General features: G+C 36.8%; 1 protein-coding gene across 2 annotated transcripts in view; it reads right to left on the reverse strand.

Moving 5' to 3' along the window:
- The window catches only part of PRKN (parkin RBR E3 ubiquitin protein ligase), a 732,905-nt gene that overhangs the window by 381,076 nt on the left and 332,191 nt on the right, over positions 1-19,638 (reverse strand). The window contains exon 5 of one of the 2 annotated variants that reach the window (XM_069852199.1): positions 16,077-16,160. The exons of the other annotated variant lie outside the window; for it this stretch is intronic. Coding sequence (XP_069708300.1) covers positions 16,077-16,160 — 84 coding nt within the window. The remainder of the gene's footprint in view (positions 1-16,076; positions 16,161-19,638) is intronic. 2 annotated transcript variants of the gene reach the window in all.

Below are 19,638 nucleotides of genomic sequence, written 5' to 3' on the forward strand. Positions count from 1 at the left end.
ATGATTGAACAGAGTTATCCATACAGTTGCAGTGCTAGCAAGGTCCCTGATGTAATTTAGATGGAGCCAGCTATTACATCTCACAAGCAGAGTTCAGGAGTGGGCATATCCAGGTGCAGTTCACAGTACTGAGTGCACCACAATGGTGTGACAGTGTTCATGCAAACAGGCACTAGCTTACACTGTCCAGAGCGCCAGCACCACTCCAGCAAAATGCCTGGCAGAAAATAAATCTGGCCCTGACTTACAGACATTTGGTGGCAGAGCCAGAGATACTGATCTGGTTTGCCCAAGTTCCCTGGGTAGGATGCTCAGCTAGCAGAGGTAACTGAGCCAACAAGATTAATTTGGCCTCACTAATGTGTTCGCACAAACATAACAGGTCTATTATAGCATTTGTTATTACAAATCTTTTTCCAGACTCCAAGATTCTCCCATAGATTGCATAAGCAATTAAAAAGCTAGTGCCTGCTAAATACTGCCATGCACTTATGACTGCCTTTGCAGTTTCCTGACTGCTATTCTTTCTGTGCATTTAATAGCAGCAAAGTTCATTAGCAAGCTCGCAACTTGAAAACAAACTTTCTATCGTGTAGCCTGTATGTTCATGAATGCACAAAAGAGATGTAGTAAGACCCTGGGTAAGTCTGTTGCATAAAATAATCCCTTAGGAGTAATTGCTAGTTAAAATGAGTAATAAATTTGTCTGTAAAACATACACACATCATTCAAATGCGCAGGCCTGTACATTCCAAAAGGGAGCCCCTCCAGTTTCAGAGAAATTACAGCTGGTTAGCAGATGTGGTTTTGCTTTGCCCTTCCACATGTTTACAGTTTGAACTTCTCATTTAACCAATATCATGCTATGATTCAATCTGGAGGAAAGAAGAAACATCACTGCTATAACACTACCTACCACAGCAAAGGACTCCAGCCCTTAATATGACATGTAACCTTTCCAGCTACTTTTTCCAGATTCAAAATAAGATCTTCTCCAGCAACATTCTGGAAAACACACACATTTATACAGAAGTAGAAAACCTGTATCCAGCTCTTTCCGGAACACACAGAACTCCTCACTTAGCTCCCAGGGGAGTGGGTATGTAACTGCATTCCCACAGACGTAAATATTTAGTTCACATGCTCCACATTTTAACCAGTCTATCATGGAAAATGCTTAATTCAGAGCACAGGGACTGGCACCCAGGCCAGTACAGCCTAGGGACAATACTCACTACACTCAAGATCACCCTCTGCAAAAAAAACTACACCCAGATGAAGGTCCTCTGTGTACTGCTCCAGTTGGTCATTCTGGTATACTTAACACAGCGAGTACAGAAGTCACTGCTGTCAGCCACAAGCCCAACAGTGGGTAGTGCCCTTCAGCAAAGCTTAACAGGCAAAGCATCCTTTTCTCCACAGACTGGATGAAACAAGCATCAACCATCTTACTTCTATCAAAAGACACTCCTCATTGGAAATTAATTCCAGAGAAGTAGACTGTGCCCTCTAGACTACATTGGTTCAGATGCCTGCATTAATTGTTATCAAGAAGAACAAGATGCGTGCTGTGCTTGCCCATGTTAAATGCTAGAAGTCCAGTAGCAATGCAAGTTCCAAGGGAAATCTTTCCAATACGCAATTTGCTTGCTCTTGAGAAACATAAGCAAGTAGCATGAATTTGTGGACAGTAAAACGATATAACAAGATAAAACACACTAATATTTTCATGAAGTTGAAAGGCAGTTCCAACTGTGTCATTCTTGGGACTAGAACCAGGCTCTAACTCGAACAGTTGCCCTTAAACTCCTTGTTCCAAAATTGGACGAACAGCAGGTCAATTGTAATGTTGCTAAGCACAATCTGACCCTCTCTACAAGCATGGGAAATAAGTAAAAAAAAAAAAAAATTAATACAGAACAGTATGCAAGAATAAGCAATTTTTTCCCTTAAGAAATTGTTTTTGCTTCAGTATGCCATCTCCTAGGTAACTGCACTGTTTATTCTGAGCCTCTCCCAATCACAGGAGCTTTCTCTAAAACAAAATGAGAAACAGGCCTCAAGAATCATGTTTCTAGGCTCTAGTTAAATGTATTAAAAAATGAATTCTATATCTGACGCACACAACATTTTGTAGTCTTTAAAATAAAATCAAAACATATGTAGTAATGGGGAAAACAAATGTAGCAGCAAGTATGCTAACGCATGCGAGTTAATTGTTTTTAAGAAGGTCGAACGTTCCTCTAATTTTTGCCAGGTTTTTTTGGAGAGGGTAGGAGGAAGGGGTCATTTGGAACTCTTTGGGGTGGTGGGAGGTAATATGGACCAAATGTTTTCCAGTATGGTTCTTCTCTTGTTCATGCACTTTGCATAGTTATTTCTATATATTTTCAAAGTATAGTTGAATTTTATCGTTACTCAGAAAACTAAATTTTTAAATTAAAGTTTAAATGAAACTGCACAAATGTATTAGGTTAGGTTTCTCTGAACTAGAAAATCAGTTGAAGAATTTTCCAGCTACTCAAATGCTCCAGCAAAAACTGTGAATTACAAGAAATAAGTTAAGCCAATCCTTATTGATAGGTTAGTGATTCTGCAATCAATGCGTTATTGTTTACCAGTCAAGATAAAGCTTCCAGAAATCAATCTGTTTATAGGTGCCACCCCGAACACATAAAAGTCACAGCACCTTTAATAGATATTGCCACTTTGCTATTTTCCCCTCTACAACCTCAAATTCACATGGGGCTGATATTTTTGTTTAAAAAAAAAAAAAAAAAAAAAAGAGTTACACACAATTACAAGTTTTTCTAATGGAGAAACAGTGATGTTTAGTGAGAAGTTAGTTTTTTAATGATTACCACACAGGCACCAGAAGCACAGGGCTTTTCTTTAAAACAACACAATAAAACTCATTGATGAAACCTGAATATTCCTGTGCCACTTCCAATGTTGCAATGGTAGGGTAGCAGGAGTGCAAGACAGCTTTACACATCAATAGGACTGTTCTAATTTGGGCTACAGTTGAACGCATTTCTGTGACTTGTCAGCCAAGACTAACAGTTATCATCGTGAATATGGGGCATTGGTGTGTAGAAAGGTCACACCTACTCCTGTGTAAATTAAGGCCTTGCCAGTGCTGGTGGCAAAGGCTGTTGCACTTGTGGAGATGGGGGGACAGAACAGGTGACTCCAGCTTGACCAAAAAGCATTCCATGTCATACACATCATATCCTGTATAAAAGCTTAGAGATCACTAGCATCAAGCCCTCTCAGTGTCAGTGGTGACGTATCCTAATCCAGGGAGTTAAAATTGGTTTTGTATACTTGTATATGTAATTTTTATTAATATTTTTATTCCCATTTTATAGTTCTTGCATTAAAGCTGTTTTATTGCTAGTTTCCAATTCATAAGTCTGTCTGCAAGTGTATATTTAAAGGCTGGGTATATACTTTCAGCATCTTCTCAAGATGAGCCATTAAGGCAGAAAACAGAATCAGACAGGCATTTCTTATTATAACTTAAACTTTCTAGACTCAAAACAATGGAAGTTTTACTTATTCTTGACTTCTCCAAGCTAGAAATACATACTTTATGGTGAAGACAATCACGTTTGCCTTGCACCATTATAAATACACTACTATGAGAATCCAGGTGCTCCTGAGAGCAGTTATTCAAGAACTATCCAATGCATTAGCATGAACCGTGAGAGGCAGAGCCCATAATTTGCAGCAGCATTTCTAACATGAATCACCTTGCAGCCCCTGGTGAGGGAAGCTCACAGATGATTCCATTGACTATGTTATCTAACACTACCACATTCTATAAACAGTGCATGCTTATTTAAAATTCAGTTCTGATTTGTAAAAATGAGCTTATTTCATAGACTGCATGCAAAGAAGCAGGAGACCCAAATTAAAGAGTTTACAAACTGATCCCAAATCAGTTACAGGCACAATGTACTGGAAATAGCTAGACCAAAACCAGCAGCTAATTGTTAAACAAAACCTAATACCTCCAACATTTTACAATTTCAGATGAGAACATCAAGAAAGGAAACTACAGGTGGGAAACAGATTTTATGCTAAGGAAAATTTAATAGCGGCTTTCAGATCTAACAGATTATATCACATAGCGTGTCAGCCTGGCAAAATGACACAGTTATTAAACACTCAATAACAGTACTTGCCCAATGTGAGCGAAGAAATTGCGTTCTTCCTTATAAATGCTGCCTGACATTTCCAGAAAGACTCCTAAATAACCATACTAACAAAATCACCTTCATCTAGTTTGATTGCTGATAGATGATTGCAAGAATGTTGCATGCTTGAGTAGAAATCCAAGGTTTCAATCATCAGTAATGAATTTGCAACAGCTGCAGACAGTAGCATATTGTTTATATGTCATGTGCAGTGAGCAACAAAAGACTCAATGAAAGTGTTACTGAAGTTCAATTAATTAAAAAAAGCTACCCCTGAACACATTAGAAGCATTGCAAATCACATGCAAAAAAACATATAAGAAAAGCTGTATTTGAAAAAAAAAAAAAAAAGGTGAAAAGTGGATCTGATCAGTGAAAAAACTAACAGAATAAGCACAATGTAAGGATTTGGAAGAGATTCTACTGCATCTTCTTGAGTTTATTTCTCTGGCTTTAATATAATACCATTTAATACATAGATTTTAATTATTGCTTCCCAATTTCTTTAGATCCCTGAATGCCTACAAGTTCTCTAAAACTAATAGATTAAATGCACAAAAGGGTATAATCCTCTCAAAATAAAATGCAGAAGTTACTTGTGGAGCAAAATAAAACATGAGTAGAGTATCTGTAGCTCTCACTACTAGGCTTGGGACTATATTATGAGATGGGTACAGAGTACCTTCTTTCAATGTATCATCAATGTGTTTTTCAGACATTTCTAAAACCAAAAGATCTTAAAACTATTGCAGGTTCATTTACATTCAGTTCTGGTTTGTGAACACTTTGTCTACCAGCATAGTCAATAGGATTAAAAGGGCTGTGAGTGATCTAGGATTTGGTCAGATGAACACAAGCTGTACTCTGCTTACTTTCCATAACACTGAACTCTTGACACTGAGAATCTAAACGAAGACACAAAAATGATCATTCATAAAACATTAACTGCTTACTCAGTGAATCTAGGATCACCACAAATTTTGAAGAAAAGCTTTTGATTTATCTCAGCTATCAGTCTTGCCAAAACTCTCATTGGTTCCAGTTTTAGGACAGCTCTTCAACTCACATGAAACTGCCTTTCACCAAATGATGAAGCAGTGGCAGGGTTATCAACTTAAAAGCAAAGAGCAGATTTTTTTTCAAAAAAGCATTGTAATCTCCAGCATATTTTGTTCAACCTTTTACAAAATTACGACATTTCCCGACATGTGAATAGAAACAGTGGCAGCAATACTCGAAAGATGAGCTAAACTTCCCGACATCATTCAATACAGAGTACATCCAGACTGCCTCTGGATTTGCCAGAAAGTCTATGCAATTCTAGCTCACATAAACATATATGCAACTTTTTGCTCTGTTGAGACAAGAAAACTGAAAAACAGATCCAAAGACTTAGCTTAATTGCAGTTTTGGAATTTTTATGGTGCAAAAAAAGATATTGGTTAAAAAAAGCTTTTTAAAGTAATAGTCAAAATAATTTAAATATATAACCAACTGTTCTAAATCACGCTTGTTATGCTTGCTGGTGGTGAGTTTTGACACAAGCTACATTTGCAGTCCATACAACATGTCCAATACATTACGGTAATATTCTATTTCCATACTGAGAAAGAGTGAATAAACATTCACTTTTTTGGTGTTTTTTTTTTTAATTAGGATAAGTCTTAATTTTAAAAAGACTTAACTTTTCTTTCCAAGACAAATAATTTAGCTTTTTTTTGTCCTTGTATAGAATTCATTCTATTTTATAATTCAGTTTTTACCTATTAGTGATTTTTCTGCACTAAGAAGTGGAATAACATAATTTCTTTGGAAAGGAAAAATTGATTTACTCCAAAATGAGGTTAGTTTGAGAACATCTGTAAAATAATAAAAAAAAAACCTAATTATAATCCTAAAGAGGTAACAGAAAAAGAAAAGTAGAGTTTAATTAATTTGTAACTACAATGCAAGGAACTCAAAAACTTATTAAAGATCTTGAAATGTTAACAGAAAGTCAACTGCCTTGTTTCTTTCTTCACTAATCAAGTGTTTGAAGTAAGCATTTTTAATCTGTAATTGTTATTAAGGACTTTTAATTAAAAGCCTAGCAAAAATTACCACAATATAATTGCAGCACCTTTGTAGATTATTCCAAAGTCCCATAGGTGCTGTTTTCAATGCCACGCCCCCTCTTTGCTCCTCCTTAGAAAATGCACTGTTGGCAAAACCAAATCTAGTCACCAGCATTTAGAGGCTATTAAATAGAGCACTTTACAGGAACAGAAGCACAGCAAGCCATAGTTTAGGGCAGCAGTCTAGACAGTTACAGGCATGTAAGCCTGACATCAGCCCTGGGTAGAAAACAACAAATATAGTACTTTAGTAATAAAAAAAAATATGCATAATTAATGCCAATCAACAAGGACTTCTAGTAACTAGAACCACCAAACTAACCTGACATGTTTATGAGTTTACAAATTCTGTGGAACAACATAATAGCAATGCTGCAACTTACCCAGATTTATGTTTGGCATTTGACATGGCACTGACATTTTGATTAGAAGCTAGAATACTATGAGAATAATACTCTGGATTTAACTCATATTTTTCAAAAATATAATTCCCACAGTGAATCAAATGTCTGTTTTTCAAGGTGATCTTGGAGTGATCATCTAGCCCTGTGCTATTCAAGATGTTCGTTAATGATCTAGATAAAAACAAAGTAATTACTAATAAAATTTTCAGATGCCACAAAACCTGAGGGAGTGGAAAAGGATGAAAAGCCACTGACAAAGCAATATGAACAGCCTACATAGCTGAGATTAGACACATAATGTGCTTTCTAAAACAGCCAAAAAAAATCAAGTCACACCTTTAGAAGTAAGGGCCATGCACACAGGAGGAAGGACTCTACCCAGGAAGGCAGTAATTTGACTGAGGTTTTTAGAGGATTATCAGCTGAGTTAGATCCCTCATGATGGCATTTAATTGTCTAATGAAACTGCTGATATCAACCTAAGTAATCTATTTCATGTCTGCAGTTGGCACTACATCATTGCTATAACTACGCCCCGTTCTGAAATGTGAACTTCACGAAAAATATTGGAAACTGGTAAAGATGCAACACAACTGAGCGAATGATTAAGGACTGCAAAATGAATTTTTTCTACTTACCTCACAACATCCAAGGAAAGGACAAGGTATAGCTGAACTTTAGTCTATAGAAATCGACACAAAGAAACAAAGGGCTCTTAAAGGACAACAGATAGAAACTAAAGCTAGCCAAGGTGAAGATAGAAAGAAAACACATACTAGAAATAGAGTACACTTTAAATAGGCAAGGAATTAATAAGATGCATAAAACAAGGAGTTATTTTTGTTTGTTTAATTTACCACTGGCGTTAAGTCAAGGATGTGTATTTCCCCAAATAGCATGTTCGCATTCAAAAATCTATTAAATCACAAAAGTATCACAACTTGTGTTACACCAGAGGTTAGGTAAAGTGATCAGAATGTTCCTTCTGCTTTTATATCTATGGATCACTTATTTCCCACCCATACACGTCAATGAAATAATGTGATGTTCCTGTGGCTTAAAGGATTCCCTTAGCTTGTCTTTTAGGCTTCATATTTTCTACCTCAGCAATTCTGGATTCTCAAACAGATCCACACAACCGGAGAGGATTCTGAAATGCTAGTACACATACTGGATTGCCATAACAAATCATGATTTGGGACACAACTGTTCCTCATGGAAATGAATGAAACAATAGAGGAACTGGAATTTATAGAAAGAAGGTGAAACAAATGCTAACATGCCTATGACAGTTTTTGAAGGACCAAAGTAGATGCACGCAATAAAATTGCCTGAATAGCTCACACAATTTAAAAATCAGAATAGTTCAGAGAAATTGTGCACAAGCTTGCATTACGCACATTCTCCAGGGTGGAAAACCGGTTGGATGGCCGGGCCCAGAGAGTGGTGGTAAATGGTGTGAAATCCAGCTGGAGGCCAGTGACAAGTGGGGTTCCCCAGGGCTCAGTGCTGGGTCCAGCCCTGTTCAATGTCTTCATCAATGATCTGGATGAAGGCATCGAGTGCACCCTTAGCAAGTTTGCAGATGACACTAAGCTGGGTGGATGTGTTGATCTGCTGGAGGGGTAGGGAGGCTCTGCAAAGGGATCTGAACAGGCTGGACCGCTGGGCAGAGTCCAATGGCATGAGGTTTAACAAGGCCAAGTGCCAGGTCCTGCACTTGGGGCACAACAACCCTATGCAGTGCTACAGACTAGGAGAAGTCTGTCTAGAAAGCTGCCTGGAGGAGAGGGACCTGGGGATGTTGGTTGACAGCGACTGAACATGAGCTAGCAGTGTGCCCAGGCGGCCAAGAAGGCCAATGGCATCTTGGCTTGGATCAGAAACGGTGTGACCAGCAGGTCCAGGGAGGTTATTCTCCCTCTGTACTCGGCACTGGTGAGACCGCTCCTCAAATACTGTGTTCAGTTCTGGGTCCCTCACCACAAGAAGGATGTTGAGGCTCTGGAGCGAGCCCAGAGAAGAGCAATGAAGCTGGTGAGGGGGCTGGAGAAAAGGCCTTATGAGGAACGGCTGAGAGAGCTGGGGTTGTTTAGCCTGGAGAAGAGGAGGCTGAGGGGAGACCTCATTGCTCTCTACAACTACCTGAAAGGAGGTTGCAGAGAGGAGGGTGCTGGCCTCTTCTCCCAAGTGACAGGGACCAGAGGGAATGGCCTCAAGCTCCGCCAGGGGAGGTTTAGGCTGGACATTAGAAAAAAAAAATTCATGGAAAGGGTCATTGGGCACTGGAACAGGCTGCCCAGGGAGGTGGTTGAGTCACCTTCCCTGGAGGTGTTTAAGGGATGGGTGGATGAGGCGCTGAGGGGCATGGGGCATGATTGACTGGAATGGTTGGACTCAATGATCCGGTGGGTCTTTTCCAACCCGGTGATTCTATGATTACAGATGTAATACGAGAATGATACATGTGCTATTGGGATTGATTAGAAGGCTCTCACACATCTTGGAGATGACATACAACAACAAAATGAGATTTGTCTTAATATACTTAATATGTTAATTATTTCACTCATCTATGTGGATTCTTAGGTTTTTCTAGGGAAATTAGGATCAAATAACTGAATTTATGATATAAAAATAATTATAGTCAGTACTATGTCTGCTTTATAGTTATTCTAGTTAATGCAAGAATGTACGTAAATTAAGTGTAGTTATAAACTTAAACATTTGACTGCAGCCATTGTTCTGCTTAACTGGAATTATAGAATGGTTTGAGTCAGACAGGACCTTAAAGACTATCCAGTTCCAACCCCCCTGCCACAGACAGGGACACCTCCCACTAGATCAGGCTACCCAAGGCCCCATCTAACCTGGTCTTGAACACTTCAAGGGAGGGAACATCCACAACTTGCCTGGACAAGCAATTCCAGTGTGTCACGACCCTTATGGAGAAGAATTTCTTCCTAATGTCTAATCTAAATCTTCTCCACTCCAATTTATAGCCATTCCCCCTCATCCTAACACTGCATGTCTTTTTACAAAGTCTCCAGCTTTCTTGTAGGTCTCCTTCAGGTACTGGAAGGCTACTATAAGATCTCCCCACAGCCTTCTTTTTTTTCTTTTTTAAAAGTATGTGATAAAGACTAATCTAATGCATAAGGCAAGCTAGCACGAACAGCAATGAAATAAAAGAAATATAAATACCAACAAACCTCTTGGCATAAGAGACACTTAAGAATTTTTAAAATTACTCATAGCAATATTATGACATTGAGAATATTCTAATGGCTTCAAGGACAGACAGACAGGACTCCTTTTACAAATAACCTACCACAGCTCTATAAACAACAATGAATAAATAACATAGCAACATATCAGAGAATTCCTGTGGTGAGATGATAGGCTTTTGTTTGCTATATTCACATTTTGATAGCATCATTAAATTTATTACTTCACTTTTGATCCTGTAACTGCTACAGAGTTTTCCTGTCCTCAGCTGAAACCAAGGTCTGAGCTGATCAAAGAAAACTGAGATGAAAAAGTGAAGCATGTTTCATCCGAACAGTGATGTTTGAGAAGACTGGCTTTGGATGCTTGAAATAAAAGCATTTGGTAGACCACATATTTAAGCATCCAAGCTGAATGCTATTCCCTAAATTTCTTAGGGCAGCCTATTCCAGGTGAGCACAGATTCCCTGTGCAACCAACTGTCTATGAAAAAATTGCATAATATTGCTGTCCTCAGTGCTAGACCTAAAAACAGTAAACATGTAGGAGAAGGACAAACATTCATGACATCTTCAAAAATTTCAATATAATAAAATTGCAAGATTCAAATCACACAGAAAGAATGTGGAAAAAATAGCACAAGTTACATAATCATAGAATGCCAGGCTGGAAGGGACCTCAGGGATCATCTGGTTCAACCTTTTAGGTGATATATAGTTTAAATGAGATGGCCCAACACCCTGTCAAGCAGAGCCTTAAGTGCTAAGTGCAGAGGAATCTACCACTTCCCTGGGGAGATTATTCCAATGGTTAAGTGTTCTCATGGTGAAAAACTTTCCTCTGAGCCTGATCAGAATCTCCCCAGGAGCAACTTACATCCATTACCCCTTGTCTTTTCCATGTGACTCCTCATAAAGTATAAAAATAAAAAATGCAACATGCTTCCTATTGCAGACTCTGTCCCAAACACACTGGAACAGCAATGCTGCTGTTTCTAACAGGTACATTCCACTATACAACATCTAACTTCCATATGCCAATCATGGTTAAAGAAAAAAAAAATATAGATAAGTGACCAAACTGGAAAATAAGTCTTTGCTCTGGACACAGGAGACTGCTGTAGAGCTTAAGATTATACTGAAATTTAAGGAAACGTAAGATGTCTACATGTTTCACTAAGTTTAGAGAAATCCAGTTGCTTCTTGTAGAAACACTTTCCTGAAACCTAATATGTTTTGGAAACTGGAAAAGAAATAACAATGTTGTTCAGTTATCATGATGATGAACAGTTGATGCAGTCTTCATCAGGAATGAAATGTTCACGATAACAGTAGTGAGACGTACCACACTGGAATGTACATTTATATTTCCATGAAAATAATATTAATTTTTCCCTATTCACAATGGTTTAAAAACATATCCAACATATAATCCTATTTAACCCTTTCATTATTATTTATGACATTTTAAAATCTACAGTAAATCTTTCTGCATATCAAGAATGAACCTCAAGAATGCACCTCATGAACGCATACAGAGCATCAATACCTTTTTCCACAGGTCTCTAAAGTTAAAAAAAAAAATGCCCTATATTTTGTCTTGCAGACACAGCAACGTCTTTCAGAAACTGAGGAGCCAATTCTTATGAAATCAACAGATCACTTCAGTATTGTTACAGCTCTGTCTCTGCCTACCTATGAAGAGGCTAATATTATCTCTGTGGCTCTTGATGATTTTTGAATAGCAGGAGCCTATGAAAAGAAAAAAAAAATTTATACACAGAAGTAGAAAAGTCCTCCTCTTCTCAATCAGAAATTTACTTCATTGGATGGTAAACAGTATCTAATTCAGAGAACTACAAAAGTTTGAGCTTGGTAAGAATGCTTGAATAGAGAAAGGTATTTACTGACTGAATAAAGGGTTTAGTATCATAAGCATTCTAATTGCTTGTAAGGACAAACATGAATCCATCAAAATCATATCAGAAATACCTCCTCCTCCTGTTTCTGGAGACAGGATAGCAGCTAAAATTTAATTTGTGGTACAACGTCTATAACTTTTGTTCAGCTACATGTGACAGCTGTATTTATTCAGTAGAAAGCACGTGTTCCAGTTACTACCATTACACCAAGAACAAAACCGAAACTCAAGATAGTTCCAACAGGCCTTGCTCAAGCTTGTAATTGGTTGAGAAATAACTTGCTTCTATTCATTTCCCTGAGTTACTGGAACTGATTATTGCTAAGAAAAGCAGCACTTTCATTTAAACTGTGGTATGGTCCATTCTACTTAGCAAAAATTCTACATCACTGATACTATATTTTGCAAAGCTATTGATTTGGACAAAAAACTGAGCATATAAAGAAGTTCTAAGATTATTAAACAAATACTGGAAAACTTTAAATCATTGCTTCAAATACACCACTGGATCACCTTTTCAGTAAGTAGAACTGTGTTCGTATAAAAAATAAATTCATTTCGGCCTTTTAAAGGAGGAAAGTAAGAGCTTGTTCATAGAACTCTTTTTTCAGCATGGTAGTAATCTTTGCTTTTCAGTTACGCAGCTATTTGGGAATACTCCTAGTCTAAGAACACATTGGCTGGCAAAAATGGAGAGCTAACCATTCCCTACTTTAATGAATCCTATCCTCTCAAAAATAAAGAAAAAAAATTAAATAAAAAAAATAAGGCTGGTTCTTCACCATTTTATAACATTAAACCTAGAAGCACATTCCTATTTGAAGGAAAAAAATGGCTCTTCATCTATAGTACAAAATTTCATCTTTCTCTGTCTACAGCAAACTTTCTGATAACATTCAGGCACCACACTAGAATGTCCTCAGAGGTACAGGTGAGATTTCTTCATGATATAAAGAGACATTCATAAATTGCTCACTAATTAATCTCAACCTTCCCAGTAAAGCCTTCATACACTTTTATGGGTGTGTGATACTCCAGCTATTGTGCTGTACTGCATTAAACAAAGCAACATTTGGCTATCAAGCTAAGTGATAAAAAATAAAAATACTTCAAGCTATTCAAGCTGTAACTGAATTATGCTCATGTGAGAGCAGTACCTGGAATTTCAAAGAACCACACCTGTTTCCACAGCCATTAGGTTGCCCATTTTGAGGAGTATAAAGAATCAGAAGAAAAAGAGCTCAAAGAAGAGCAAACAAATAGTCACAAAACCCAGAGCCTACGGCATTGCTAGCGCATTCAATCATTTTTCTAGAATGACTGTCTACCTGCACAACTACATACAGCATTTCCAGATGAAACTGTTTTGAGACATTGATCAAAGTTCTACCTCATTCAGTGAATGGTTCTGGTTTGAGAAATAGCTTGAAAGTCTCCAATTTGATCCTCATTTCAAATGTGTCAGTGTGAATCAGCTGAATTCAGCTATTCCATTTTCTAATTGATACATTTGTAGTTATAAGAGATTGGACTATTCTACAACCACAGTAGCAAACGTCCACATCATCATCATCCTTTTGGAGCTGCAGAAATTGAGAGTAAATATACTATTTCTTACAGTCTGTAGTTAATGTGAAAATTAAACAAGCAAAACTTTGAGCTCCATTTTGGACACACTGTGGATTTTGCTCACTATTTCTCATAAAACTGGACTACTCTTTCAGCTTCATAAAATAATCTAATATTAAATCTCCAAGAGATACATTTTTTATTACCTTTTCAAAATCTGTGTTTAGACCCCATTTTCACCTTTGTTCTGGATAGAGCACAGAACCTTTCAAGGTCCTATTACCCCAGGCTGTAGGGTAACAGCCTATAATTGAAAAGAACATGAAGAGAAACTGTGGGAACAGTCCCTGAAGCAGCACAGGTGACTGATTTTTGAGTATATCAAGTTCTCCAATTTCTCAGTCAGACATCTGTCATATTTTAAGATGTCACAGTTGCAACATTTACATTTCGTATTTATTTATTTTGCACAAATAAAATACATAGAGCACAAAACCCAGAAATTTAAATTCAATTATTTTATGTAAAGCAAATTCACAAAAGTTAATCAGATACATTTCATTATTATAAGCACATTGAAAACCTATCAAATCCCAGTGCATTTATCATTAAGGTATTCATTATGACTTTTGGCAGTAAACTATAATTTTAATTTGACTAAACTGAAATTTGATTTCTATTGCTTTCTAATGTTGTCTATTAGTCTATTTTCATATTTCTAACCACAAGAACTGGAGTATATAATTTCTGGAAAGAGACTAATTTTATAGCAAAATACACACAAATTTTTATTTTGGGTGGAAAAAACCCAAACCCTACATTGCCTCCTGAAGGTGTGTAGCAATCTGGTGTTTAGGAGAAGCAGAAACCAAAGAAAAACGGTTTTTAAGCAAAACATTTATAAAAAATAATGGAGGATTTTTTTTTCTTTGCTTAATCAGCAGTATTTGCAGTGTGTTGATAACTGACAACTAAATCTCAAAGATTCTTCGTTATTCGTCACTATGTCACTAAGAATGATGCACGCTGTGGAGCTATTTAAGGCAAAATATAACTGCAAAACTTTGTCATGACAATCCAAAAAGGAATACTTAATCTTAAGATGTGACTTAAACTCCTAAAGATAGTAACAGCCAAGAAAAGCTTAGATGTTTCAACTCGTGAATTAATCAAGTTATTTTTTCTCTTTTCCAGAGACATATAATGCATTCAAGAAAGTCGCATAGGCATGAAGTTCATCATTGATTTAAACAGCCCAAAACCACTGATGAAGGTCTTGGGCCTGTTTTAAAGAGGTCTTCTCCAGAGGATAGTGCAGAGAACACTGGCAAAAAGAGATGCACATAGTCTAGCCCAGGAGAGTTAGCTACTTTAGTCTTCCTTTCCTTTTGCAGAGAGGTTTACCCACCTGGCTGCAGATCATTTCAAAAACCAGTAGGCCATTTTAAATCCATAGTACACGTGGCACTGGGAAACAAATGGATGACCTCAAATAACTATGACTTCAGATAGGACAAGTTCTGGAAAAAGGCACAGCACAAACAGGCAGGCTGTTTTACAAGACCCAGAGAGAGTGACAAATGCCTGGAGGGATCCCTCCAGTACTTGCAGAAGCCCAAAAGCTGTGAGACCAGTTTGTTGGCTGTGCATGGAGACAGCCATAAATCCCATGATAATTAATCAATCAATTGCTGTGTAAAGTTACATAAAATATTTCTTCAAAACATCTCTGGGCAAGCAGGAGACACCTATGGAATCACATGGATGGGCCACTTCACAACTGTCTAGTTAGGAAAGACAAAGAGAAGATTACAGCAGAAGAGGTGAATGCCTCTGATGAAAGACACTTATGTTGCCCCAGTCGGCACATCTTTGATGAATAGAATCCTTTTATATGTACACAGTTTTGAATTTGGTTTTAAATAGCTGTGCCCAGCATGAACACATCAAATTAAGCTTTTTTCCCCACGAAGGAAATATCCCTAAGACTTCATCAGTATTGAATACTATTGGACAGTATCTAACACATTATAAGATATATATAAATATACCTACATGTACATAAATAATGTTTTGAAAAATCTTCATTTTTAAGAACTCTAGATGTCTATGCTCCTTCTTGCTCAGGCTTTTTATTGCTGTCATGTTGAGAAACACTTAAAGTAAACAACTATGTTGAGCATGTGGGAGAACAGATTGTAAAGTAATCAACACTGTGAAATCTGCTTTTGTGGACAAACCCGGAAAACCAGATACAAGATATCCGATATGCAAGATGGCAGAGAAGTTTGAAGCTTTCAGGGTACTGATGCACGCACAATAATTAAAAAACAAGCACTTACATTAAGATTTAAACGTTATATTCTGTATTTAATGCATATATGCTTGAATATCTATGAGTTCTACTTAAATGAAAGAGATAACTTGGATGATTTTCTCCTTCATTCCAAGGAGCAACTAACCAAGCTCCAACATCTTGCTAAAAATTGGATATGCCTTATCCGATGGTGGACAGGTCTTTTGAAGTGTAGCATACGTATCAATTTGCATTCATTTCTGCAATTCTAATACGGTTAGAACTGCTACAGAGTTATTCTTACAACTGTTAGAGTACTTGGAGAAACATGACAAAATCTTACCGCTATGTTTCCATTGCACCTTTGGGACTGGCAAACACCTCTTATTCTGTTGGGAATCAGCACATCGTCCCAGCAAGATGGGCCCTTCAAAATAAAACCAAAACACAAAGGTTTTAATCTACTTAATAAGCAAACATATGAAAGTTGGTTTGGTTGCTCCTCTTCCTACCCCCATTTATTTTATAGTTTACCTAAACAGTTTTATCATGTTTACATTGAAGGAATTCCAATTAGATTATATGACAATATTCAACAGTAAATCTCCATAAGTGAGAGGACATACAGCCCTTTCATTCCAAGATCAGCGTGGTGAACAGGAGTCAAACAGATTGCATATTGTCTCAGTTTAAGACAGGGTCTAACCTCATGATGATTAGAAAACTACAAAGACTCATCTTCTTAGTCTAGTTTGTGGACTAAGGGGAGAAAGGGAGAAAAACCCACTATGGCAGTTGGAAGTAGAACACTTAGACTGGAGCACAACACAAAGACTAGGTTAAGTAGCTTTTCTGTATTTTGTTGTTTAAGTATTAAATGGCTCTGACTTCACTGAGATTTGTTTGTTTTCATGGACTACTAATGTGAACTTGGATAGTGTTTGCAGTAAACGAATTGGAGTTCTTGTCATCAGATAAAGCCTTTACCTAACCATAATACAATTTAATGAAAACATTAAGTGAGAACTGCTAGAAGATTTGGGGACATTTGCATTAGCTTCAAGATTTGTTATTGTCAATTAAAAAAGAAAACCCACATCAATATAAAAACCCCAGAAAGAAAATTGATCAACAATCCTTGGCAAACTTTGCTGTGACTTGAATATGGACAGTTAATTTAAGATGGAGTTAATTTATGAAACAGAGTAAATCAAAAGATTACAATTCTGTACTCTTAAATTTCACAACTGCAAAAAAGAACGGTAAACAGTGTGTAATACCAAAGAAGAATGTTTTGTATATGGCATATAAAGGAATATTCATGAAAATATTTCCCATCACATAAAAAAATTGTTACATTAGCACAAGTCTCTTCTTTTGATACTTATCCCATAGCAGTTAACATTTAATTTGTAGACAATAAAAATTAGTCTAGAGAAATATGTATGAGCATACAGATATCCATATACATATCACAAATAAAACAACCAAGAAGATATCAATAACTAAGATATTTGCTACCTGAATTACTCAAGTGTGTTTAGGTTAATGTCACTACTCCGAAATGACAAGAAAACTTTACTCAGAATAGTAGCTGTGGCAGTAAAGACATTTCACTGCATTGGTGAAATTAGTGTCTACTTAAATCACAGCTGGACTACAAAGCAATCCAGTACCACATGCAGATCCTTTTTTTACTTCTGCATGAGCCTTTTCCGCAGCATGGTGCAGATACAGCCAATATAAGCTTTGAACTAATTTAGTAGGAACTTAGCTACAAAAGGTTGATCCAGCCTATCTGAAAAGCTGAATAAAAAAGGTTAGTCTGCACCAAGTTCTGTTCTTTACTGTCATGGCTGAACCAATGGCATTTGAAATACATAAGAGTTTGCACATGTTTAAGTTGCATTGCAGCCAGACATAGGGGTGACTACCAGTAGATGTGACTCTCAGAGAAAAACAGATGCAGTGTGTCACAGTTACTATAAAATAATATTATTTTACTTGAAACTCAGGGTGGGGGGGAGATGCAGAACATACTGGAATTAATTACTTAAAACATTTTTTAAAATCAACTTTGACATCAATTATTTCAGTGAATTTTAACCTCTTACAAATCTTTAGCATTCTTGAGATATTGCAGGAACAGCAGCAGGGCCTCCTTCAGTGGTTGTGTAAAGAATTAACTTCCTTTAATTATTTTCAACTCAGTAATTAAAAGTTGAATTCAATGCTCCTCTATTTATTTTTTTTCCCATGCCAAAGATTGTACACAACTCTCACTGTTATTTACTTTCTAGGAAGAAAAGTGATTTACTTTGCCTTTCCTCATATAGATACCATTCCTTACCCTTGACTTTGTTTTTTTACTTAGTAGCTCTTTCAATTCTACTCTTTTTAGAATATGAGGAATGCTACACAGCATACAACTGCTGGAATGTGTCTCCGAATTTGTTCTTTTCTAAAAAAATTATTAAAATGTGATTTACCTTGCTGATGGTTACTAAGCACCAAGACAGCATTTTGCCAAAATTACCTATCATAGCTTTTAGATCCAATTCATGAATGTAAGTTATCTCAAAATCCATAACATATCAATCTGAGGTTATTTTTCCTGTGCTCATCACCTAATACTAACACATATCTAATTCCACCTACTACATCACCAGCAGGTGAAACTTGAATCCAAAGGCTCACAGAGGGGCTTCCAGTAGGTACTTCCCAGACTCCTCCATACTGATCCCATTGGCTTGTTCCCAAGTATGAACCACCTGTATACCTCATCCTCTCCAAGTGTTTCTTTTCTGTTGCAAACATCTACTGGACTTGTACACTTTCTGCTCCTTTAGTACTGTAAAAAGGACTCAGTAACACTTTTTCTTCTGTTTACAAATTAATTTTTTTGCTTGGTTTGCTCTTTTGTTTTAATTTACCTCATTACTTATTTTTCTGAAAGATGCACCCTTTATTCTAATAACTTTCTTCTTTTTAATTCACCCCAACAATTCAGTTGGGCTAGCTTTCATTCAGTCCTCTTTGAACTTCCATGCACATAATCTTTCATTACAGTATAATTTTCATGTCTCCTCCACAGATTTAACTCTTTATCTGCTCCGACCAGCTTCCTCTCAATAAGCACCCTTAATTCTATGTGGCTTTTCTCTAAAATTAGGAGCAATACTTGTGTCTTTCTTAGATATTGGGAAGTTGCTGAACCTAAGTATCTTACAGACTTTGCTAAGCAACAGGGCTTTGTTACTAAAATTATAAATTAGACCCTCTGCACTCCCTTCTCTTGCAGGCTCTTTGATCAACTTTTCAATAACAAAACCTGACAGCATCTAAAAGTTTACTCTTGGGATCGTGGTTTGACATAATACTTTCCTAATTTACATGACAGCAATTTAAATATCCCATTATCATCATTTCCTACACTTTCAAGCTTTTGATTTTCCCCAGCACATTAGATTCACTATTATCATCAGGTCAAGTGGCTGTTAATGGGAGTTTTAGGAATTTCTTGCTTTTCAGGCCTAGAATTTCATTCCATGAGTTTACTGCAAAACTCTTTGACTTGTTAAAACAAATAAGACAAACAAGTTAAAACTTCCTTAACATCTATCTCTCTTCCTTCATATTCAAATTTGTTCATATATGTTTATTAGAAATTTTTACCAATGCAGAGGAATTCATTTGGTTTGTATACCATTGAATAATCCGTATGTAATTTACACTTGGGAAGAGGGTAATAGAAAAAATGGCAAGAAATATAAAGTAAGAGCACTTCATAAAATTTGAGGGCGAGGAGGGGATGTCACTAAGAAAAGCCCCTAAAACTCCCAAACACACTCAAGAAAACTCACCTAAACTCCAAGCACAAGTATTTAATTATAACACCAACAGTA

Source organism: Phaenicophaeus curvirostris, chromosome 2 (genome assembly GCF_032191515.1).
Source record: "Phaenicophaeus curvirostris isolate KB17595 chromosome 2, BPBGC_Pcur_1.0, whole genome shotgun sequence".
Taxonomy (NCBI): Eukaryota; Metazoa; Chordata; class Aves; order Cuculiformes; family Cuculidae; genus Phaenicophaeus; species Phaenicophaeus curvirostris.